At 34.6% G+C, this 19,773-nt stretch overlaps 1 protein-coding gene across 1 annotated transcript in view; it reads right to left on the reverse strand.

Annotated features, from left to right (window-relative positions):
• The window catches only part of CPNE8 (copine 8), a 219,755-nt gene that overhangs the window by 86,991 nt on the left and 112,991 nt on the right, over positions 1-19,773 (reverse strand). The window contains exons 8-10 of the mRNA XM_077753550.1: positions 19,261-19,364; positions 14,037-14,141; positions 12,650-12,691 (exon numbers count right to left, since the gene is read on the reverse strand). Coding sequence (XP_077609676.1) covers positions 12,650-12,691; positions 14,037-14,141; positions 19,261-19,364 — 251 coding nt within the window. The remainder of the gene's footprint in view (positions 1-12,649; positions 12,692-14,036; positions 14,142-19,260; positions 19,365-19,773) is intronic.

Here is a 19,773-nt window from a genome sequence, read left to right on the forward strand (position 1 = left end):
CCTTGGTTCATTACTCAGGAACCAAATCTCTTAATGACCCCAAAGTTCCAATGGAATTCGCTAAGTAATCTCCAGTCTCTCAGAGGCCTTCCATCATATGGTCTTGACCTACCTTTGTATACATATCTGTACTTCCCATTAATTCTCTCTAATATATTATAACCTACTCACAATCACAAGCCCAAAACAAAACCCTTCACTTACTGGGTTCACAAAATCCCTTCTTTTAAAATTCCGGCTCACCTTTCAGATAAATCACCTATCATACTATGTCATGAGCACATCTGGGTACGTCTGCTCAGATATGAACTTACCTTTCTCTAAAATTTAGCAATACATTATACGTTTCTCAAGGAACATGCTATGCCTAGTATTTTGCTCCTAGGATAGTACCATACACTGCAAGACCATATCCTTCTTCAATTCACAGGCTGTATGTCAATCAATTTTAATTAGCCTGCAGTAACTAGGACAGCAGTATGCACTTCACAGACACTCAAGAAAGCATTTGTTCCATTTAATTTATTGATATTCAGTTCCTAATCTCAGGGGAAAAATGGTTTAATCAGTTAAAGTTTTTTGTTTTAGTTTTAGTTTTAAAATTTCCTATTTCAAACAGATTGAGTTTCAAAAAACGGTTCTCAACTCAAATCTGAATTAGGATGATCTGGGGAATTTTTTCAAACAACTCATGTGTAGACTGTATCCCAAGCCTACTGAACCAGTATCCGTAGCTGGAGAGGTATTATATTAAGGAAAAGGATTTCAAGTGTTTCTCATGAGCATCTCCCATTGCTGCAAAAGGTTCACAGTGTTTCTGGCAATAAATGAACAAACACACTTTACTCTTGATTACAGGAAAGGCTCAAGGCTTTCTATCTTATAGAACAGAGAAGATATTTAAGATCATTATGGAGATGTGCAAAATATTCTTCAATATAAGCAAAAGGAGAACATTTTTGAAAATGAATCCAAAAATCTTTTGGGATGCACATGATAAAAAAGCCTGAAGTCACAAATATGTTAATTGTTTAATTTTTTTTTAGTGTTTATTTATTTTTGTGAGAGAGAGACAGAACGTGAGTAGGGGAGGGGTAGAGAGAGAGGGAGACACAGAATCTGAAGCAGGCTCCAGGCTCTGAGCTGTCAGCAGAGCCTGACACAGGGCTTGAATCTATGAACAGAGAGATCATGACTTGAGCTGAAGTCGGATACTTAACAAACTGAGCCATCCAGGTGCCCCACAAATATGTTAATTGAAACAACATTTTATCCAGTAACTTGGTATCCAAAAATAAGTACCATGATGGGAAAAAGAGTAGGCCTTTGTGTTCCTCTTTTGGAAAAGTCAACACATTTTCCATGCATGTTATAATATAAATAGGTTGTATTTTTTTTCAGACTAAAATTAAAAACTGCAAAACAGTCTGAAGGATGGCAGGAGATGATAATAAAAATGACAAAAAGAAACAATGTTGTGTTGCTTCAGAGCTGAACCCCTGAATATCTTGTCTACACAATTGTCCATCTCTCAAAATGGTATTTAAAACTCTGTTTCCTTTCATTAGGTGACTGTTCTGTGGCTAAAACCATCTAAATAAGAAATTATTCTTGAATGTCTTGAATATAATAGAAACAGAAAGCCTTAAATTTTAAGGACAAAAACAAGTACCCATGGAGATGCTAACAGGAACTTGAATCACAACCATCTGAGGTAAAGCAGGGGGTGCCTTAATTCTTATGGGGAATAAAGTACAATTAAAGGCTTCCTTTTTGTTATTGCTCAACATTAAAACAGGATCTAGAATCCTACACTTGGAAAATACTGATTGAATTCATATATGATTTAGATGTTTTTGTCTCTTCAACTAATAAGACAAGAGTGCAATATATATTAGTGAATGAAAAAATTAAGATAAATTACATGTAATATGAACAAATCTCACAAACTTAATGTTGAGGGAAGGCAGACACAAAAGAGAACCTACTATTCAATTCCATTTATATAAACAGGCAACACTAAAGGATGTTAATAAAAGTCAGGAAGGTGGTTAACTTGGCAGGAGGGGAAATAATGAATGCAAGAGGGTGGAGGAAGGCTTCTGTAGTGCTGGTAAAGCTGTTTCTCGATGTGGGTGCTAAATTTGCATGCTACATTCAAATCTGTGAAAATTTATTGAGCTGTATATTTATGATTTGTGCACTTTTCTATATTTCATTAACATTGAATTAAAAAAGTATATTTTACACCTCAGGCTCTGCGTTGACAGCTTAGAGCCTGGACCCTGCTTTAGATTCTGTGTCTCCTGCTCTCTGCCCCTCCCCTGCTCGCACTCTGTCTCTTGAAAAGTAATTCAAATCAAATCAAAGTTAAAAAGTTTATTTTAAAAAAGGACTCTTTAGCTCCATCACTTATTATGTTCAAAAAGGCCTTCCAAATTCAGAAATTATTTCATAGTGTTCTATTTTGTTTTCTTTATGTTTTATTCTTTTCATTTATGTGGACTTTTTTTGGGTCAATGGTATGACTTTTGATTAATTCTTAGTGAAATTTAAACCTTGCACAAATTATTTCAAATCATGTCAAATGCTCAACTGGTTATTTTCCAATTTTTTATTCTCCCTATTCTCATCCTAAATTAAAACTTGGTTAGCCTTGAAAAAAACAGGCTTCTTTCCTAGCAGGTCTCAACCTGAGTTACTGTAGAATATTGGGTCCTGAGAGTTATAGATCTTACTACTAAATCACATTGATAAACCAAATTAAAAAGCAACATTTTCAGGTAATTTGACTTCTTTTTCTGTGCTGTAGGGGAGCAACATTTACCACTCCAAAACGTGTCTCTTTAAAGTTTTATTTATGTAAGTAATCTCTCCACGCAACATGGGGCTCAAACTTACAACCCCAAGATCAAGAGTAGTATGCTCCTCTAACTGAGCCAGCCAGACTCCCCCAAAATGTGTCTCTTTTGCATATCTTTATTTTAAGCTGATTATTTTTAAGAAACAGAAGGCTTAGGAAGAACTTTTGACCTTTCACCTAATTGCCTAAGAGAATTTAGGTAGAGGACCAGTTCCAGGAAGGACTTATTACTATAATATGAAGTAGGTATGGTAAGAAGGGTGGAAAACTCCTTGTAAAACTCTTATGGTGAACAGACTTAGCAAAGTCTGTTTGCTAAAATTCCTCCTGTGTCCCAGTTGTCTCCCTAGAGCCCAGTAAACATTTCTTACCAAAAACTTATTCTTTATCTTCCTGTGAAAAAGCCTTCTTTCCCTTTGAAGTCCCAGACCTCTACTCATTTCTCCTTAGCTCTGGATGGCAGATAAGTCTCAATTGCCTGGTTGCCTATGGCCCTGATAGTCTTACGGCACTCCCATATGTATGTAATTAAACTAGAATTTTCTCTTGTTAATCTGCCTGATGTCAATTTAATTCTTAGACCAGCTTAAAGAATCTTGAGGATAAAGGAAAATTTTTCCTTCCCAACAATGTCAATGAGTTAATCCTAATTCAGCAATGGTGGCATTGGAGATACAAAATTACTTATTTTGAAGATACGGACTTCATAACGCACATCTTTTCTGACACACATTTATAAAACCTCAGTTCCACCCATTTTCCTTCATTCCAGAGCTTGCCAGAATATTCTGTGCTATTCTTAACAATCCTTCTCTACAAACTCCTATTCTTCTATTTCTACGACTATATAAATCCTATGACTCTAATAATTCTGGTGGTCCTCCACTACTATGATTCAGGCTTTCTTTTGTTCCAATTTCTTTTTCCTTTCCCTAAACTGCACTATAAAAACTTTTTCTACTGTACTGTTGCTTTATTTACTATTCTTTCAGTACCCATAGACTTCTTAAAAAAATTTTTTAACGTTATTTTTGAGAGAGAGAGATAGAACATGAACAGGGGAGGGGCAGAGAAAGAGAGGGAGACACAGAATCAGAAGCAGGCTCTAGGTTCTGAGACGTGAGCAAAGAGCCCAATGTGGGGCTCGAACTCATGAGCCTTTGAACTGTGAGATCATGACCTGAGCTGAAGTCGATAGCTGAACTGACTAGACCACCCAGGCGTCCCCATAGACTTTTAAAAAATTATTCCCACCACAGTGTTGTACAAATTATGATAGTGTTGAAAAATTAAATTCCAATTTTATCCTTGTAACAAATATTTACACTCTTTTCATAAATATCTATATTTATTTCCTCTTTTAACCTCGTGGAAATTGTAAATAATTATAGAATTAGCTTTAGGAAAATCATGAATTCACATTAGTTACAATAATGGCATGATTTCATTATTTATTTCTTAGAGATGCTGGAGTTGGCAAATGACTGGAAACAGCTGAGAGCAAAGGAGGAGTCAATCTGATCTTTCAAGTCTGCAAGACAAGGATTATGATAATGACTCAAGATAATACTCAAGGGTGTAAATCCAGTACAGTCAAAGTAAATGTAAAAATATAAAAACATTAATTACCCATTTTTCAGAGTGAGTCTACTCTAAACCTCTTGTCTACTCCACAATTCAATCTCTTATGAACATTCCTACTACCCCAGTTTCCAAGCACCTTCCCTAGGGCTCCCCAGGCCACCCTATTATCCAACAATTAAAAGGTTGACCCTGGCAAAGAAAAGGGTTTCAAAGGCCCTTCTTCAATTGCACAGCCGTCATCTATTTTGATGGCTAATAAACATTTGAATATCACCCCTGGTAATCTCACAATAGAATAAAACCTATGAGAGGAAAGGGAGATTTAGTGGTGAAGTTGATGATTAATTCAAATTGGACATAATGAAATAGGCTCAGTCTCTTTCTAAAATAAAAAAAAAAATAACTCTAAAGGTCCTTTTCAGTCCTAAGGACTCTAAATATTATCTTATATCAAAATGAGAAATTAGTTTACATTCCAAATTTGATTATTGACATTCTAATGGAGGCAAATGAAATAAATATTAAGGTGATCATAAATCAAAAATTAAAAAGTAAGTGTATTTCTTGATTTGAATTTGATAACTCTGCTGTTTACTTAGTGAAAGTCATCACTATTTGAACATAGAATAAAGCAGAAAAAATAATGTGTATGATAATAAGATTATAGGTGCATATAAAATCTAAGGTGTCTACAAAGTTTTTAAAAAGTGAAAAAATGACAGCTGAATTAATTACTCACTGCCTGAAGTTTCAACTAAAGAAATATAATTGCTAACATTATTCAAGATAATTTCATAATTTCAAGTAAAGGTGAAAATGAGAAGATAAATAACCAGTACTGATGGAGGATTGTGTGTTCATCAGAAAGACAACAGAGTTATTTCAAATGCTCTCTTCTGTAACATTGAAATAACACAAGAAGCTACTACATTAAAGGCACTGTAACTTACACTGTGAGAAACAGTAAGACAAAATACAGTCCTTGACCTCAGGGAGTTTGCAATTTAATATGACAGTTAAAGCAGAAACAAAATTTCAGCATAAATCATAATATGCTAGATATGCTAATCAGCATTCCTAAAGGTAAACATGACACACAAAACAGAGGGATTAAATGAAGTTAGATATATAGGGTAAGCTTTCAGACAACTGAGAGTTTTAAAATTGGGCTGAGGGGCGCCTGTGTGGCTCAGTCAGTTAAGCATCTGACTTTGACTCAGGTCATGATCTCACAGTTTCTGAGTTCCAGCCCTGCATTGGGCTCTGCGCTGACAGCTCGGAGGCTCGAACCTGCTTCAGATTCAGATTCAGAGAGAACCCTCTCTCTCTGCCCCTACCTTTCTCACGCTCTGTCTCTCTCTCCTTCAAAAATAAACAAACATTTAAAAAGTTTTTTAAATTAAAATTGGCAGGAATGGAAAATCAACAGGCAAAAATTAACACAGAAGTGGAAGGATATATGAAACACATTAAAGAAAATTAAAATATTCTTGTATAAGTAACAATTGTGTGTTTTCACTAGCCTGACAAATTGTTTAGCACATAATAAATGCTCAATAACAATTTCTTCTGAAATTAGTTAATAGAATATCTATTAGGACATAAATAGAGATATAAAATATAAAAACTTGATTACCACTTTAGGTATCATGTACATGATTAAATCAGTCTTTCATGAGGGTAAGAATTATAGGTTGGAGGTAAAATGGGACAAAACCCCACAAACTCTATATGAGAAAAATCATTACCTAAATTCATAGTAGGTAGAGGAACAAACAGCATGTCAGTAAACAACATGTAGATTATGGAATTCCACTTATCAACATTTTTTATGGTTAAAGTGGTAAATTTTATATTACATATATTTTACCACAATGCAACATTTTTAATGTTTTATTTATTTCTGAGAGAGAGAGAGAGAGAGACAGCATGAGCAAGGGAGGGTCAGAGAGAGAGGGAGACACAGAACCCAAAACAGGCTCCAGGCTCTGAGCTGGCAGTCAGCACAGAGGCTCGAACCCACGAACCGTGAGATCATGACCTGAGCCAAAGTTGGATGCTTAACCAACTGAGCCACCCAGGCACCCTCTTATCAACATTTTTGTTTTAAGTCCCAAAAGAGTGGTAGGTAGTGGAACAAGAAAAGAGGCTGAATCTCATCCAGTGAATACACATTTAGGACATTGAGGGTTAACTGCAAGTAGACAGACAGCTATTGTCAGGGAAAGATCAGTTCGAATAAGTGAGGAAATTTAAAATAAATGAAAAAAACCACAAAAGGTTTGCATGTGCTTCTCCTAAATGAGTTATAAATGTCTCAGATAACTTACAAGTAAATTCTTGAGAGAGGCACTGGACCAAGAATCATTGTTATTTCACACCACGATGCTGCATAATTGCAGAACTAAAACATCAAGTGTGTGTTTATCAACTATCTTCAAAGGTAACATACTAGAAAACGATAGAAAGCATGTCTACAGCATTTCCCAGATAAATGAAGTTTGCACTTATTATGTGTCACTATTTAAAATGACTACATTAGATACAATGCAGAGTGCTAATAATAAAACCTTTACTCTCCTTATTCAGCACAGTTCAAGAGTCAGATTTTAAGATTGGCAGTTCACTAGTTCAGCCTTTTCATCAAATCATCTTCCAAGAGATAGCGATCTACTCGGTGGCCCATTTACAATCAGTCCCACATCAGAGCCACACGGTTTTAATGCAGAGCTGTTCTGTTAATGCTCCCCGAATTTTAAATTGAGCTACAAAGTCAGCTGAAGCTACTTCACGCAATTGAAGCTTCTCAAAGATACTACCACTGATTGCTTTGTAACCCAGACAAGTCAGTTTCACAGCACTTCAGCTTTTCAGTTGTTAAAATGAGGTTTTAAATATTCTTCCTTCACATCACTTGAAGAAATGGTGGGGATTATGGAGATGATTTTAGTAAAGTGTTTTTAACTTGTTGAAAATTGGTACATTTACACTGATTATTCATGCTAAGGTCAAGCAATGTCTCTCCACTCTCAGACCACTGCCAATGTGTTTAAATAGAAAAGGACAAATGACTGTATTTCTTCTGTTCCAAATTAGCTCAGGACCCCCATTTTAATGTCAACTCGTTACTTGTGCAACAGGATTACCACATTTTTGTATGCGTCAGGGGTGCACGAGATGTTTGTTACGGAATGAATTTCAAGTTGATGAATTACATTAAACATACCAGTAGATTTCTGACCCAAGATCACACCACTTCCTGAAGTTTCTAATCTGTGAATATAATTATCACCTCGATTATCTGAAGCACCTTAGCCAGTAAAACAAAATGTGACTTTAAGCAAGTAACGCTGTCAAGCGTTGTTCACTTACATTCTTGACTGAAATATTCTCTCTAAACTGAAAAATCAGATTACTTTATGGGTTACCTATGGCTAAATTTATACACAAAATAATATAGATATCTGACCAGTTTTCCCCACCTTATAAGGGGACAAGTCAAAACTACGACATACAGAGAAATAAAACTGATTTAAAAATAAACCAAGTAACAGATATAAGGTTACTTATGATGTATATTACATGGATTTAATTAAACTTTACATGGTGCCATCAGTCTGAATGAGGTATGCTGCAAGCATAAATAACATACCAGATTTCAAAGACTCAGTATAAAAACTGTAAACTGTTTCATTAATAATTTTATATCGATTCTATATTAAAATAATATTTCACACATATAGAATTAAGTAAAAGCTATTATTACATCAATTTTCATTGGCTTATTTTTAGTTTTCAATGTTTCTACTAGATTTTTTAAATTACATATGTGATTTTCATTATATTTCTACTGGACAATGCTTATAGGGCTGTCAAAAGAGCTGGGAGGAGTCCACTGTGTAAATAATCTTTTTTCTAAATAGAGGAAACAAAAGTTCTCAATCTAGATATAGAGCTCAAAAACTGATACAGGTACATGATTTATGACAAGTACTAAAGATAACAGGGAGATAGTAGGAAACAGTTTCTGCTGATAATTACATTGTATCATGAAACACAGTGAATGTAAAATCACCTTCACTCTGATTTCACAAAAGAATATTTACTTTGGGGGGCGCCTGGGTGGCTTAGTCGGTTGAGCGTCCGACTTTCGCTTAGGTCATGATCTCGCGGTTCGTGGGTTCGGGCCCCGCGTCGGGCTCTGTGCTGCCGCCAGCTCAGAGCCTGGAGCCTATTTCAGAGTCTGTGTCTCTCTCTCTCTCTAACCCTCCCCTGCTCATGCTGTCTCTCTCTCTCTCTCTCTCTCTCCTAGAAATAAGTAATAAAAATATAAAAAAAAAAAAGAATATTTACTTTGGGAAATTATGTCAGATAAACAAAATGCATATAGAAAGTATAATAACCATGTTATCATAAGCACATGTAACCACAAGCTGGAATATCAACTTGTATAACAATCTACACAGTGACTATTACACATTACAAAAATAGTATCTGGATTTTATGGCTTTTAGGCATCTTTGTTATTAGAGACCAGTGTGTCTTTCAAATTTCATAAATCATATTATTTACATGAAATGCTTATCAAAAATTATTTAATCATTTTAATTTTTCTTTTTATATGTCATTCTCAGACATAATTTTGTTGACATTGGAAAGGTAATTACTATACCCGGGTCATATAAAAGTATACACCGAAGTTTCTTAGATCAAAATATGGATTAAAGAAAGAGCATTTCGTCCCATTAAAAAATTATTAAGCCAGTTATAAAATTATAATACATTCCTCCAGGTATTCTGCTAATCATATAATTCATTTCCAAGGAATATTTAAAGTTTCCCCCTAACAGTTCTTCCCCTGACACCTTCATTCCCTTCTATTGTCAGACAGTCTTACTCCTTAGACTTCTTTTGAACATGCTGTTCATGATGGTATATTGAGGTGGAATTTAAAAACAAATCAAATTGGGATCCACTACCACCAATAGGTGAAGATCCAAAGACAAGATGAGTTTATAAAATTTCAACATCTGAATATTTTCTTTCCATCTAAATTCATGTCTCCAAAGTAAATCATCGTATATTGAAAAAAATCTCCCAGTCTAATGACCCAAATGCTTCACTTCTTTTAACTACATTCCATAATCGCTCCCATCTTTCTATTTCTACTCTCTCTCATGCTCTTGTTCTCACTCGAGCTCTTATTCTCATAACCTAAGTCAGCTCTTTTATACACTTCACTGGCCCTTTGGATAACTATCAAAATTCTTTCAAAATCTGAAATACTCATTTACCCCTACCTAACTTCCTGTTACATAAGACTTGCTACCAAGGAATGCTTCATCCATGTCTCTGGGTAATATAAAATGTTAGGTAATGACATATTTATGTTAAAAGGTTTCTTAAATAGTACTTACATTCTTCTTAATTACAGTATTATCAACTGCCAAAGAATCATAGAGTAAGACCAATGCCCTGGTTGAAGGCTTTTATTTATATGCCATGATTTACAGCTACAATGTTAGAGAAAGAGTGTATTATTTATGGGTGAACTGTAAGAAGAAGCACACGGCCAGGGTTCAAGCCCTGGCTTCACCATTTGTTAATTGTGTGACCTAGGCACGGTACTTCTTTGCCTTGATTTTTTTAATCTGTAAAATACACTACCTGTCTCTTATTGCAACAATTAAATAAGGAATTAACCTGGAAAGGGCTTAGAGAATACTCGGCATATTAAAAACATTCAGTAAATCATATCCTGGATAGGAATGCTCAAAACTCCAATATCAAAAAAGAAAGAAAAATGATAATTAAATTCCAAGGTAATTCTGATCTCCAAAATGACTCAAAATTTTTGTGGCTCAGAAGTAGACTGGAGATGGAATGAGAGCCATAAAATCTCACTTTTCAAAACAGGACAATAAAACATTTACAATGTCTGCAAATTTTGGATTAAAGGTCATAGATGCAAATGAAACCTGAATTTACACACTTCATTTCAAAGTGTTCAAATTAAAATTTCCCTAATTTCCTAATATTATTAGAGAAAGGCCACCACTTGCCCATTCTCAATTATAATTTAAAACAGGGTATGATATAAGGCATACCCTTATATCAGAAAAGGCAGAAAGTTCTACTTTACTGAGATTGGAATTATTTCTTCTTCTATTTATTCTGAGGTACAAAACTCATTTTCTTAGTGAATAAAGTTCAATGAAGCGATAGAGCACATGTCTCTATGAGGAAACATAATGTTTTCTACTGAGGTTTCTCCAGAATTCATGTGGAAATTGACTGACTTTAGGAGTAACTTTAGGGTGGCGTGGGTGGCTCAGTCAGTTAAGCATCCAACTCTTGACTTCGGCACAGGTCATGTGCTTGCAATTCCTGTTCAAGCCCGCCATTTGGCTCTGCACTGATGGTGCAGAGCCTGCTTGGGATTCTCTTTCTCTCTCCTTCCCTCTCTGCCCCTCCCTCACTTGTGCCCTCTCTCTCTTTCAAAAATAAATAAATAAACTTTAAAGAAAGAGTAACTTCACATAGTGTTAGGGTGTTTTAGCAAAGTCATGCTTGAGATTGCACTTGAAGATAGAAATCAATTATTTGATGAGAGCTGAGGTGTGGGATAGTATCTTCACCTCTGTCTTCATCTTCCCTTATCAATCCATGAGAAGCAGAAAATATTAGTTGGACCAAATTCCACATCACCAATTGGACGATGTATATAAATGAATGTATGGTCAAATGTCACCTATATGCTTGTGTGGCTCTCCAATTAGCCATTTTCCTGCCTATGTAGCACAAGGGCTGCCCCCTCAGAACAGTTCGGACTTCTCAGTTGAACTGTTCCTACATTAACAGGAGTGCTCAGGTATCCAGAAACTCTCATCCCTTGAGGCTAGGCAGGCTTATATAAATTGCAGTGAAGGGTGCCTGGGTGGCTTAGTTGGTTAAGTGTCCCATTCTTGATTTCAGTTCAGGTCATGATCTCACAGTCATTAAGATCGAGCCCTATATCTAGCTTGGTGCTGAGCATACAGCCTGCTTGGGATTCTCTTTCCCCCCTCTCTCAGTCCCTTTTCCCTCTCAAAAATAAATAAATAAACATTTTTTAAAAAGGCAGTGAGGAAGGCCTTGCTTAGATCTTGACTAAGATTAACTTAACTCCATGAACTCCATTTTTCAGAGAACTTTGGGTTGGAGTGTATGTAGGACATTAGCCAAGCAAAATTGCTTTCCTCCTTGTCATTTTCCCTTGGCATCTGTATATTCAGTCCCTTCAGGAATGACCTGCAGAGGCAGTTACCTAGGGCAAGGTGAGATGTGAGCATTTCTGGCTCCCTTGGCTTAACATCATTTAAAAACAACTCAGTATTGGGTCAACTAGGTGACTTGGTTGGTTAAGCATCTGACTTCAGTTCAGGTCATGATCTCACGGTTTGTGGGTTTGAGCCTCATGTTGGGCTGTGTGCTGACAGCTCAGAACCCAGAGCCTGCTTTGAATTCTGTGTCTTCCTCTCTCTCTGCCCCTCCCCCACTCACACTCTGTCTCTCAAAAATAAATAAATGTTAAAAAAATTTTTATATCACGTCAGTATCAATCCTACCTAAAAAAGTAGAAACCATGTGAAAATAAAGAAGAAAGAAAAAGAAGTAGTGTATACCTTCTCTGTTAGTATTTAACATGTACTGTGATATGCAAAGAAAACCATGATTTTGGAGCTCTGAACATCTATTTGTATTGGCAATCACCAGACATAATTCTAGAGTTTTGTTTTGTTTTTTGTTTGTGAGGTATGAGGTTTTTTTTGGGGGTGGGGAGAAGGGTGCTCAGGTGTTCCCATGAATGACATGGGATAGAAAGTTATAGGAATCTTCAGAGAAATTATGAGACACAGACATTTGAGAACCACTGCTATGCAGCTGTGTAAGACATGTGTAAGTTGTACAATGAAAAATCATCAAATCCTAGTTGAAAATTTTTACAATGTTACTGCAAATGAGGAAGACCACTATTTTATTCTCCAAATTGAAAAATTACACTAATTCTTAAAATTCCATGTAAGCAGCTCAGTAACATTTGGCAACGTAAGACACAATCTTCAATCTGAAGATTAAAAGTAAAAACTGTGGTCATATCAGTATATTTTGAAAGCAAATTGAATTTCAAAAGCAAGAATAAAAGAAAAAAGATTGTCTTACCTCCCATCTCGATCCCAGTCATACACCTCTACTTTGATTGTTCTGTCCATGGGGAAAACATACACATAAAGTTACTTAGTAAGATTAAAATAACATGATTGAGAATTTAAAAATAAGTTGCAGATTTTCTTAGATGAAATAATATAGGTTTTACAAAATAGTTTAAAATTGATTTTAATGATTTTATTACTATATTTTGAAGCTTTTTCACTCTTATTGATTCTTCAAAGGGATAGGGAAAGTGTGTGGGAGAAGCGTGTAGAATCTGACATAGCTCCTCAATGGAAAGGTCTGCAACTACTTTTCTACTCTTGAAAACCATTGTGTTAGAGCAGGATTTCTTGATTTTAGGATGAATCACAATCACATGGAAAGCTTCTCAAACCCTGAATTGTTGGACTTCATGCCCAGAGTTCCTGATACAGTGGGCTTGGGTTGGGGCCTAGGAATTTGAATTTCTACAAAGTTAAACCAGGTTATGCTGATACTGCTAATCAAGAACCACATTGCAAGAACCACTTTCTTAAAAAATGAGTTCAGTTAAATAAAATTATGATCTTCTTAAATGAATAAAAATGACATTCAACTTCAATTTTTAAAGTAAATTTAATGACATGCTGCTAACCAATAATTCCTTCAATAGTTCCTTCTCTATTAGTTAATAGAATAAATTTGCATTTTTCTAATACTCAAGTAATAAGATAAATAAAATAACAAAAAGATTGTGTTTTTGCTTTCTATTTTATTTGCTTTTCTTTTGGGGGTAAGGGCTTTAATGTTAAGCCTTATAATCAGCTTCCATATGAAAAAGAAAAAAAAAACTTTAATATCAAGAAATTTTCAGGTATATTGTGAGAGGATCTTCAGGGTCACCTCACCTAATTCCTGGTAGAGCACCAAAATCTCCCTGTCCTAAATCTATAGAACTTTTATGATTCAACATCTGTGAGACCAGTGATGCCAAACAGCATCTTCAAGAATGCCTCAGAGTTGATAATATACCTAGTCATAGTCTTGTATCTCTTCTATGTTTACTTATTCCACTCCAGAAAGATAATACCAAATTAAAGCATTGAGGCAATACAAATTCTAGAGTGACTTTTGAATAATATGTTAAAATAAAGTAAAATTTAATGTATTTTTAGCACTTTGCATATTTTTGGATTTTGAAAATCAATCAGTTTAACCAAACTTTAGTCAAATTATCCCTCTTCCCCAAATAATCATGAATAGTTATTAATAATTCTAAATAAATCATCTATATTTGGTAAATACACATTTACATACATAAAAAGGTTCCCTTAATTTTTAAGATTTGGCTTAGATTATCAAATACAAATCTATAGCAAATATTCAAAACTCTCAGAAAAGTTGTCATTTATTTTACCTGTCATAATCACCATTACATAATGCTCTGACTGAGATCTTGAATGCTTGCCACACAGGGTTTAGAGTATTTTTGACAACTTCTGTTTTATGACAAATTGTGAAACTGTAAAAATAAAAGTTTTCAGTTATTTTTATAATTCAATTATGATATACAGCTTTAGTAGTCATTCTTCTCTTTCTTTTTTGTATAGAGCAAATGTTGTCAGTCTCTCTGGCTGGTATATCATTTAGTAAAAAGAGATTTGTTTTAAAACTTGAAAGATAAGCTCACTACAACGTAAAGCAATGATATTTTGCAATAAGTTTGTGAAAGATGATCTTTTGCAAATTCAATGAATTCTAAAGTTGCTTGGTAAATAATCTCTATACAAACTGTGATGACATAGTGAAACAGTAAAAAATACCTATGACTAAGAATATGAAGGTCATCAGTATGCCTAACAAGATGAGCTTGTTGTAGCGCTGAGAACAAAAACCTGGTTGGGTGGGTTTAAGACAGAAAAGAGAAACAGAGACAGAGTGTGGAAACAATACATTTGGAGAGTTTAACTGTAAAGATAAATTGGGGGTAGCTTCAAGGGATAGATTAGTCCATGGAGAGTTTCATGGAGAGTGGTTTTCATGACTTTTAAATGTTTCTCTCCAAGATGGAAGAGAAAACAGCAAGGTTGTATACTGAAGGAAAAGTCCCAGTAGATAGGAAACAATTTATGATGCATAAGAGAGAGGAGAAAAGCTGCAGCAATGCCCTTAAGTAGATGAAAGTGGATGGAATCCAGGGCATCAATGCAGGAGTTGGCCTTGGGACCGCAGATAGTCATTCTCCAGGAACATTCAAGAAGGCAGAGTGCACCGGAGATTCTCTGATGGGATCATGAGAAAGTTCTCCAACTGCCTCCATTTTCTCCTGAAATAGGAAGCATGGACATCAGCAAAGAAGAAAGTGGGCAGATGTGCTCAAGTGTCTGGGAGAAAGGGAAAGTTGGAGGCTTAAGTTTAAAAGTAGGATTCTTGAAGAGGCCCAAGGGCTTCTTCACTTAAGACAAACATCATGAATTTACAGTGAGACAAGCCAGCTTATAGTTCTTTTTTTATCTAAACCAATGGCTCTATATATCTCAAGAATACACAATAAGAGGTCAAATCTATGTAGCCTTAATGGTTTTCTGATTCAAATTCCAGTGTTCTTTCCACCGAACAACATCAGGTCCCATCTCCATATATCAGTCAGGTCCTGGAAATGTTCTTGCCTAATGTAAATGTATTATGTTCATGAGCTATGAAATGATCCTGGTCAGAATGACAGCTAAACCCAATCCTCAAGAAAGACTTTAGTAATGAAGTGTTTCAAACACAGGGACCCAGCAACAGTCATGAACATGACAATATTACATAGTCACCATAGTGGACATACTGCACATAACCCCCACAAGACCATACTCTCATTTCAAAAAGCCTCTGAGTCAATTTTCCTCCTGTCAGGCAAGATAGGTCTATTTCTATTAAGACATTAACTAGAAACACAATCTAAGAGGATCAAGTATTCGTTATAAGGTTTATGGCATTAGTGCTATCGCCTTCCTGGTAGTACCCTCACGCATCTAAACAAACTCCTGCCACTAAATTGATAAAGCTCAAGAGAATGTATCTGTGGTTATTACATTCTCAGAGTTGACTCACCCAAAACAATTTAGGGGCAAAAGCCATGAAAAGATAGATGACAGACTGAGAAGATTAAAAAAAAAAGGATCAATGAGATATCTAAAAGCAAAGGACAGGGGCGCCTAGGTGGCTCAGTTGGTTAAGTGTCCGATTTTGGCTCAGGTCATGATCTCACAGTTCATGGATTCAAGCCCCGTGTCGGGCTCTGTGCTGACAGCTAGCTCAGAGCCTGGAGCCTGCTTCGGATTCTGTGCCTCCCTTTCTCTCTGACCATCCCCGTACTCCCCCGCCATGCTGCCTCTCTCTCTCTCAGAAATAAATAAAACATTAAAAAATTTTTTTTAAATAAAATAAAATAAAAGCAAAGGACATAAGGAAGGAGTTGGCAGGGAAAACACAGAAGGAATCAAATGAGAAAAGACAGTACACAAAAATGGTTAAGGAATATTCATGGGGACAAAATTATATATACAGCTGCCCCTTGAACAATTCAGAGGTTAGGGGCATGGGCAAACCACACACTAAAAAACCTGCATTATAACTTTTGACTCCTCCAAAACTGAACTACTCATAGTCTACTGCTGATTGGAGGCCTCACTGATAATATAAACAATAAACACATACTTTGTATGTTATGTATACTATATACTGTATCCTTGCAATAAAGTAAGCTAGAGAAAAGAAAATGTTATTTAAAAAAATCATAAGGAAGAGAAAACACATTTGCGCAATTATACTGTATCAAAAAAAAAAAAAAATTCCAGAGCACATGGGTGGCTCAGTCGGTTGAGCAGCTGACTTCAGTTCAGGTCTTGAGCTCATGATTCGTGATTTCAAGTCCCACATCGGGCTCACTGTGGTCAGTGTAAAGCCTGCTTCTAATCCTTTGTCCCGCTCTTTCTACCCCTCCCCTGCTTGCTCTCTCTCTCTCTCAAAAATAAATAAAAACATTGAAAAAAAAAGTCCATGTGTAACCGGACCTGTGGAGTTTAAACCCATTTTGCCCAAGGTCAACTGTACTGTTTTGTTTCAGAAACAGGCATCTGCCTCCCTTCATAATACAACACATTATTAAAAATTTACAAAGGGGCTTTCTCTTCTTTGTTGTATCATATTCTTATATATATCAAGCTTTTGGTATGGTGGTAGATACAGATAGATATCTAAATAGATGATATCTAGATACATGGATGAATAGGTAGATAAAAGATAGAGCAACCATCTGACTATCTTCAAACTAACATGTCCAACAATTTATTGACTATTTGAACTTTTTGTTTATGGTTAAGTAAAAAATTCTGTTATATTTTTAGTGTGGCCAGCCATAATAATTAAATATGTTGACAACTTTTGCTCTTAAGAAAGTGACTTATCTTAGCGAGCTATTTACTTACTGCTACATAAACACACACACACACACATATATATATGTATATATATATTTTTTTCCCAAATAGCATTATAAGAAAAATATTTTTATTAGTCTTATTAAAATGCTTTAAATGAAGCCATTTACTGAAAAGGCAGCTATTTGAAGAGGACATTGTTATCTAATTATGAATATAGTTTACATTACCAAATAAATGTGACAGCAAGAACATAAGAATTTATAATCATACATTGTTAAGGATCTTTATTAATGCTGGGTAAAACTAAGTTTTACCCTATCTTATAAAATGAGGCTCAAGCACAGTAGGGAACAGACAATTTTTGAAATAGTATCATATTCAAATAAATGTTAAAAATAAAGCTAAAATCTTTGCAGTTAAAAATAGAGACTTATACATAAAAAGTGAGGAGTAAAAGCATTTTTACTCATTCAAAAGTCATAGAAACAAAATATAAACATACATAATATACTACATATGCTTTAAAATATATATTTGGATATAGATGGTGACCTGGTTTGCTGTGTGTAAATAAAAGTGGAACGTTTTCTGAAATGAGATTTATCAAATTTTAGGAATAGTTTTTAAATGACTTGACATTTTTTAATTAATTGCACCCTTTTCTTAATATTTACATTTCATTTAATGAATAAATAACTACCATTTTTACAAACATGAATTTTCATAATATAACTCATCAGTAGTATTAAATGTGTGAGAGACTGAGATTCTCTAATTATACAACTAATCTTTATAAATAAAACTTATTAGAATGAAAATAGAAAGCTCAGAAAACAAGAAGTTCAGACAGGAGGAGACATAACAACCTTGTGACTGAAAAATCTGGAACCATTCTTTAGTCTTTCTCTGCCTTTGAGTTAACTGGCAAATAACTATTTTCTTCATTGTCCACTATCTTTCACATGGATAAGAGTAGTGTTCAGATGCAAATACCACATTGGCATGTTTACCACGAAGATAGAAGGGAAGTACGAAATGTACAATAATATGACTCCCCAGCAATATCACCAACAGCTGCCCAGTTGCATCAACAAAAATCTCACAGTAAGCAAAGCATCATTTGATACCGGCCAGTATATTCACTTTAAATAGCAAATATTCTATTTTTATATAACATTTTATATACTTGTTCTAGAACATTAACATGTACAATTTCATTTGTAAGTGTAGCAGTAGGCAGGTTTTTATCATTCTATTCCCTTCATTTTTAATGGTGAAATAATGTTTACCCTTTAGCTAATATTTATTACACACAGTTCAGGAAAACAAAAAGGGAAAACCATACAATAAGATTAATAACAATAATAACAGCTAACTTTCACATTTTATCTGTTAAGCAAGCTACCACTTTTCTGTGTAGTAACTCATTCAGTACTGTCAACAACCCTTTGAAGTAGCTGTGATTCTTAGCCCATTTTACAAATGAGGAAACTGAGTTGCATATGGGTTAAAAACCTTGCCTCTGGTCTCATAGCTATTAAGTAGGAAAGCCATGACTTAGACTTGGGCAATAGAACCTTAAACCATAATTTTACCGCTAAATTTTTCCACAGATACTGATGGTACAATATGAATCACAGAAAAATTAAAATATATTTAATGGTAGAATCATACATATTAAAATATATTTTGTAACCCATGGATATATTTTTAAACCACACAGAAACCAATCTAATCATGACCACTAAAATCACTCAAACTAGTAAAATATAATGAAAAGTGTTATTGCATGTTAGATAAATATTGGAAAAAAAAAAAAAGACCCAAACCCTGCAGCATAAAAAGCAACCCGTAAAATCCAAATCCCTCTTAAAGAACATGGTTTATTTTTATAACCCAAAATCTTAGTTTTAGCATTTTAGATCTCCACAAAAATATAATTCTTTTCTACTAATAAGGCAATACTATAATTTTAGGGAAAGTACAGAGGAACTGTTTCTTTGAAGCTGAAAAATCATTCATTTTAAATATCATACAAAACATATAAAATGCTTATAAATTACACAGTTTTTGAGATGCAAGAGTCAAATTAATTTTTAAAATACCAAAATATGTTACTGCTTATCTATTTACGGAGCTTCTCTGAGAAAAAAATAATCTTTCAAATATCATTCTTACCATAGAGTTAAAAAGCATAAAGGATAAATCTACCTGCCATCTTCATTACTTCGATAAAATACAAGAAAAGGGTCCGACTTTCCAAAAAAGTCCTTCTTGTCCAATTTGTTCGCACAAAATTGCATTAGAACAGCATCCTACAAACAAAATAATAAAATATCTCAAAACCTGGGTTATAAATAACTAGAAACTGCAGATCACAAGAAAGACTTAAAAAGAAAACAAATTTGCTATTTGAATGCAAATAGCCAAATGTGCAAGAATCCTGGACAACATAAATTACTTTATAAAGGATTGTGAGACTAAAACATTGACTCTGCAAGTTTTTCTTCTCGTCAGAGAACTATTACTTTTTTAAAACTTCAAACATTTGTCCCTGGAAAAGTGATATTAAGTATGACTATAGACAGTCAATATTATAATACAAGATCTCCATTCATACCTTCAGCTATTCAAGTACACACTTTTAGAACGTAAGGGTTTTTTTTTAATTTCTCAGGAAATAGTTCCTTATCATCTATGGCGTATCTGTCATGTATCAGATGT

This window comes from Crocuta crocuta, unplaced genomic scaffold (assembly GCF_008692635.1).
Source record: "Crocuta crocuta isolate KB4526 unplaced genomic scaffold, BGI_CrCroc_1.0 scaffold30, whole genome shotgun sequence".
NCBI classification, from domain to species: domain Eukaryota; kingdom Metazoa; phylum Chordata; class Mammalia; order Carnivora; family Hyaenidae; genus Crocuta; species Crocuta crocuta.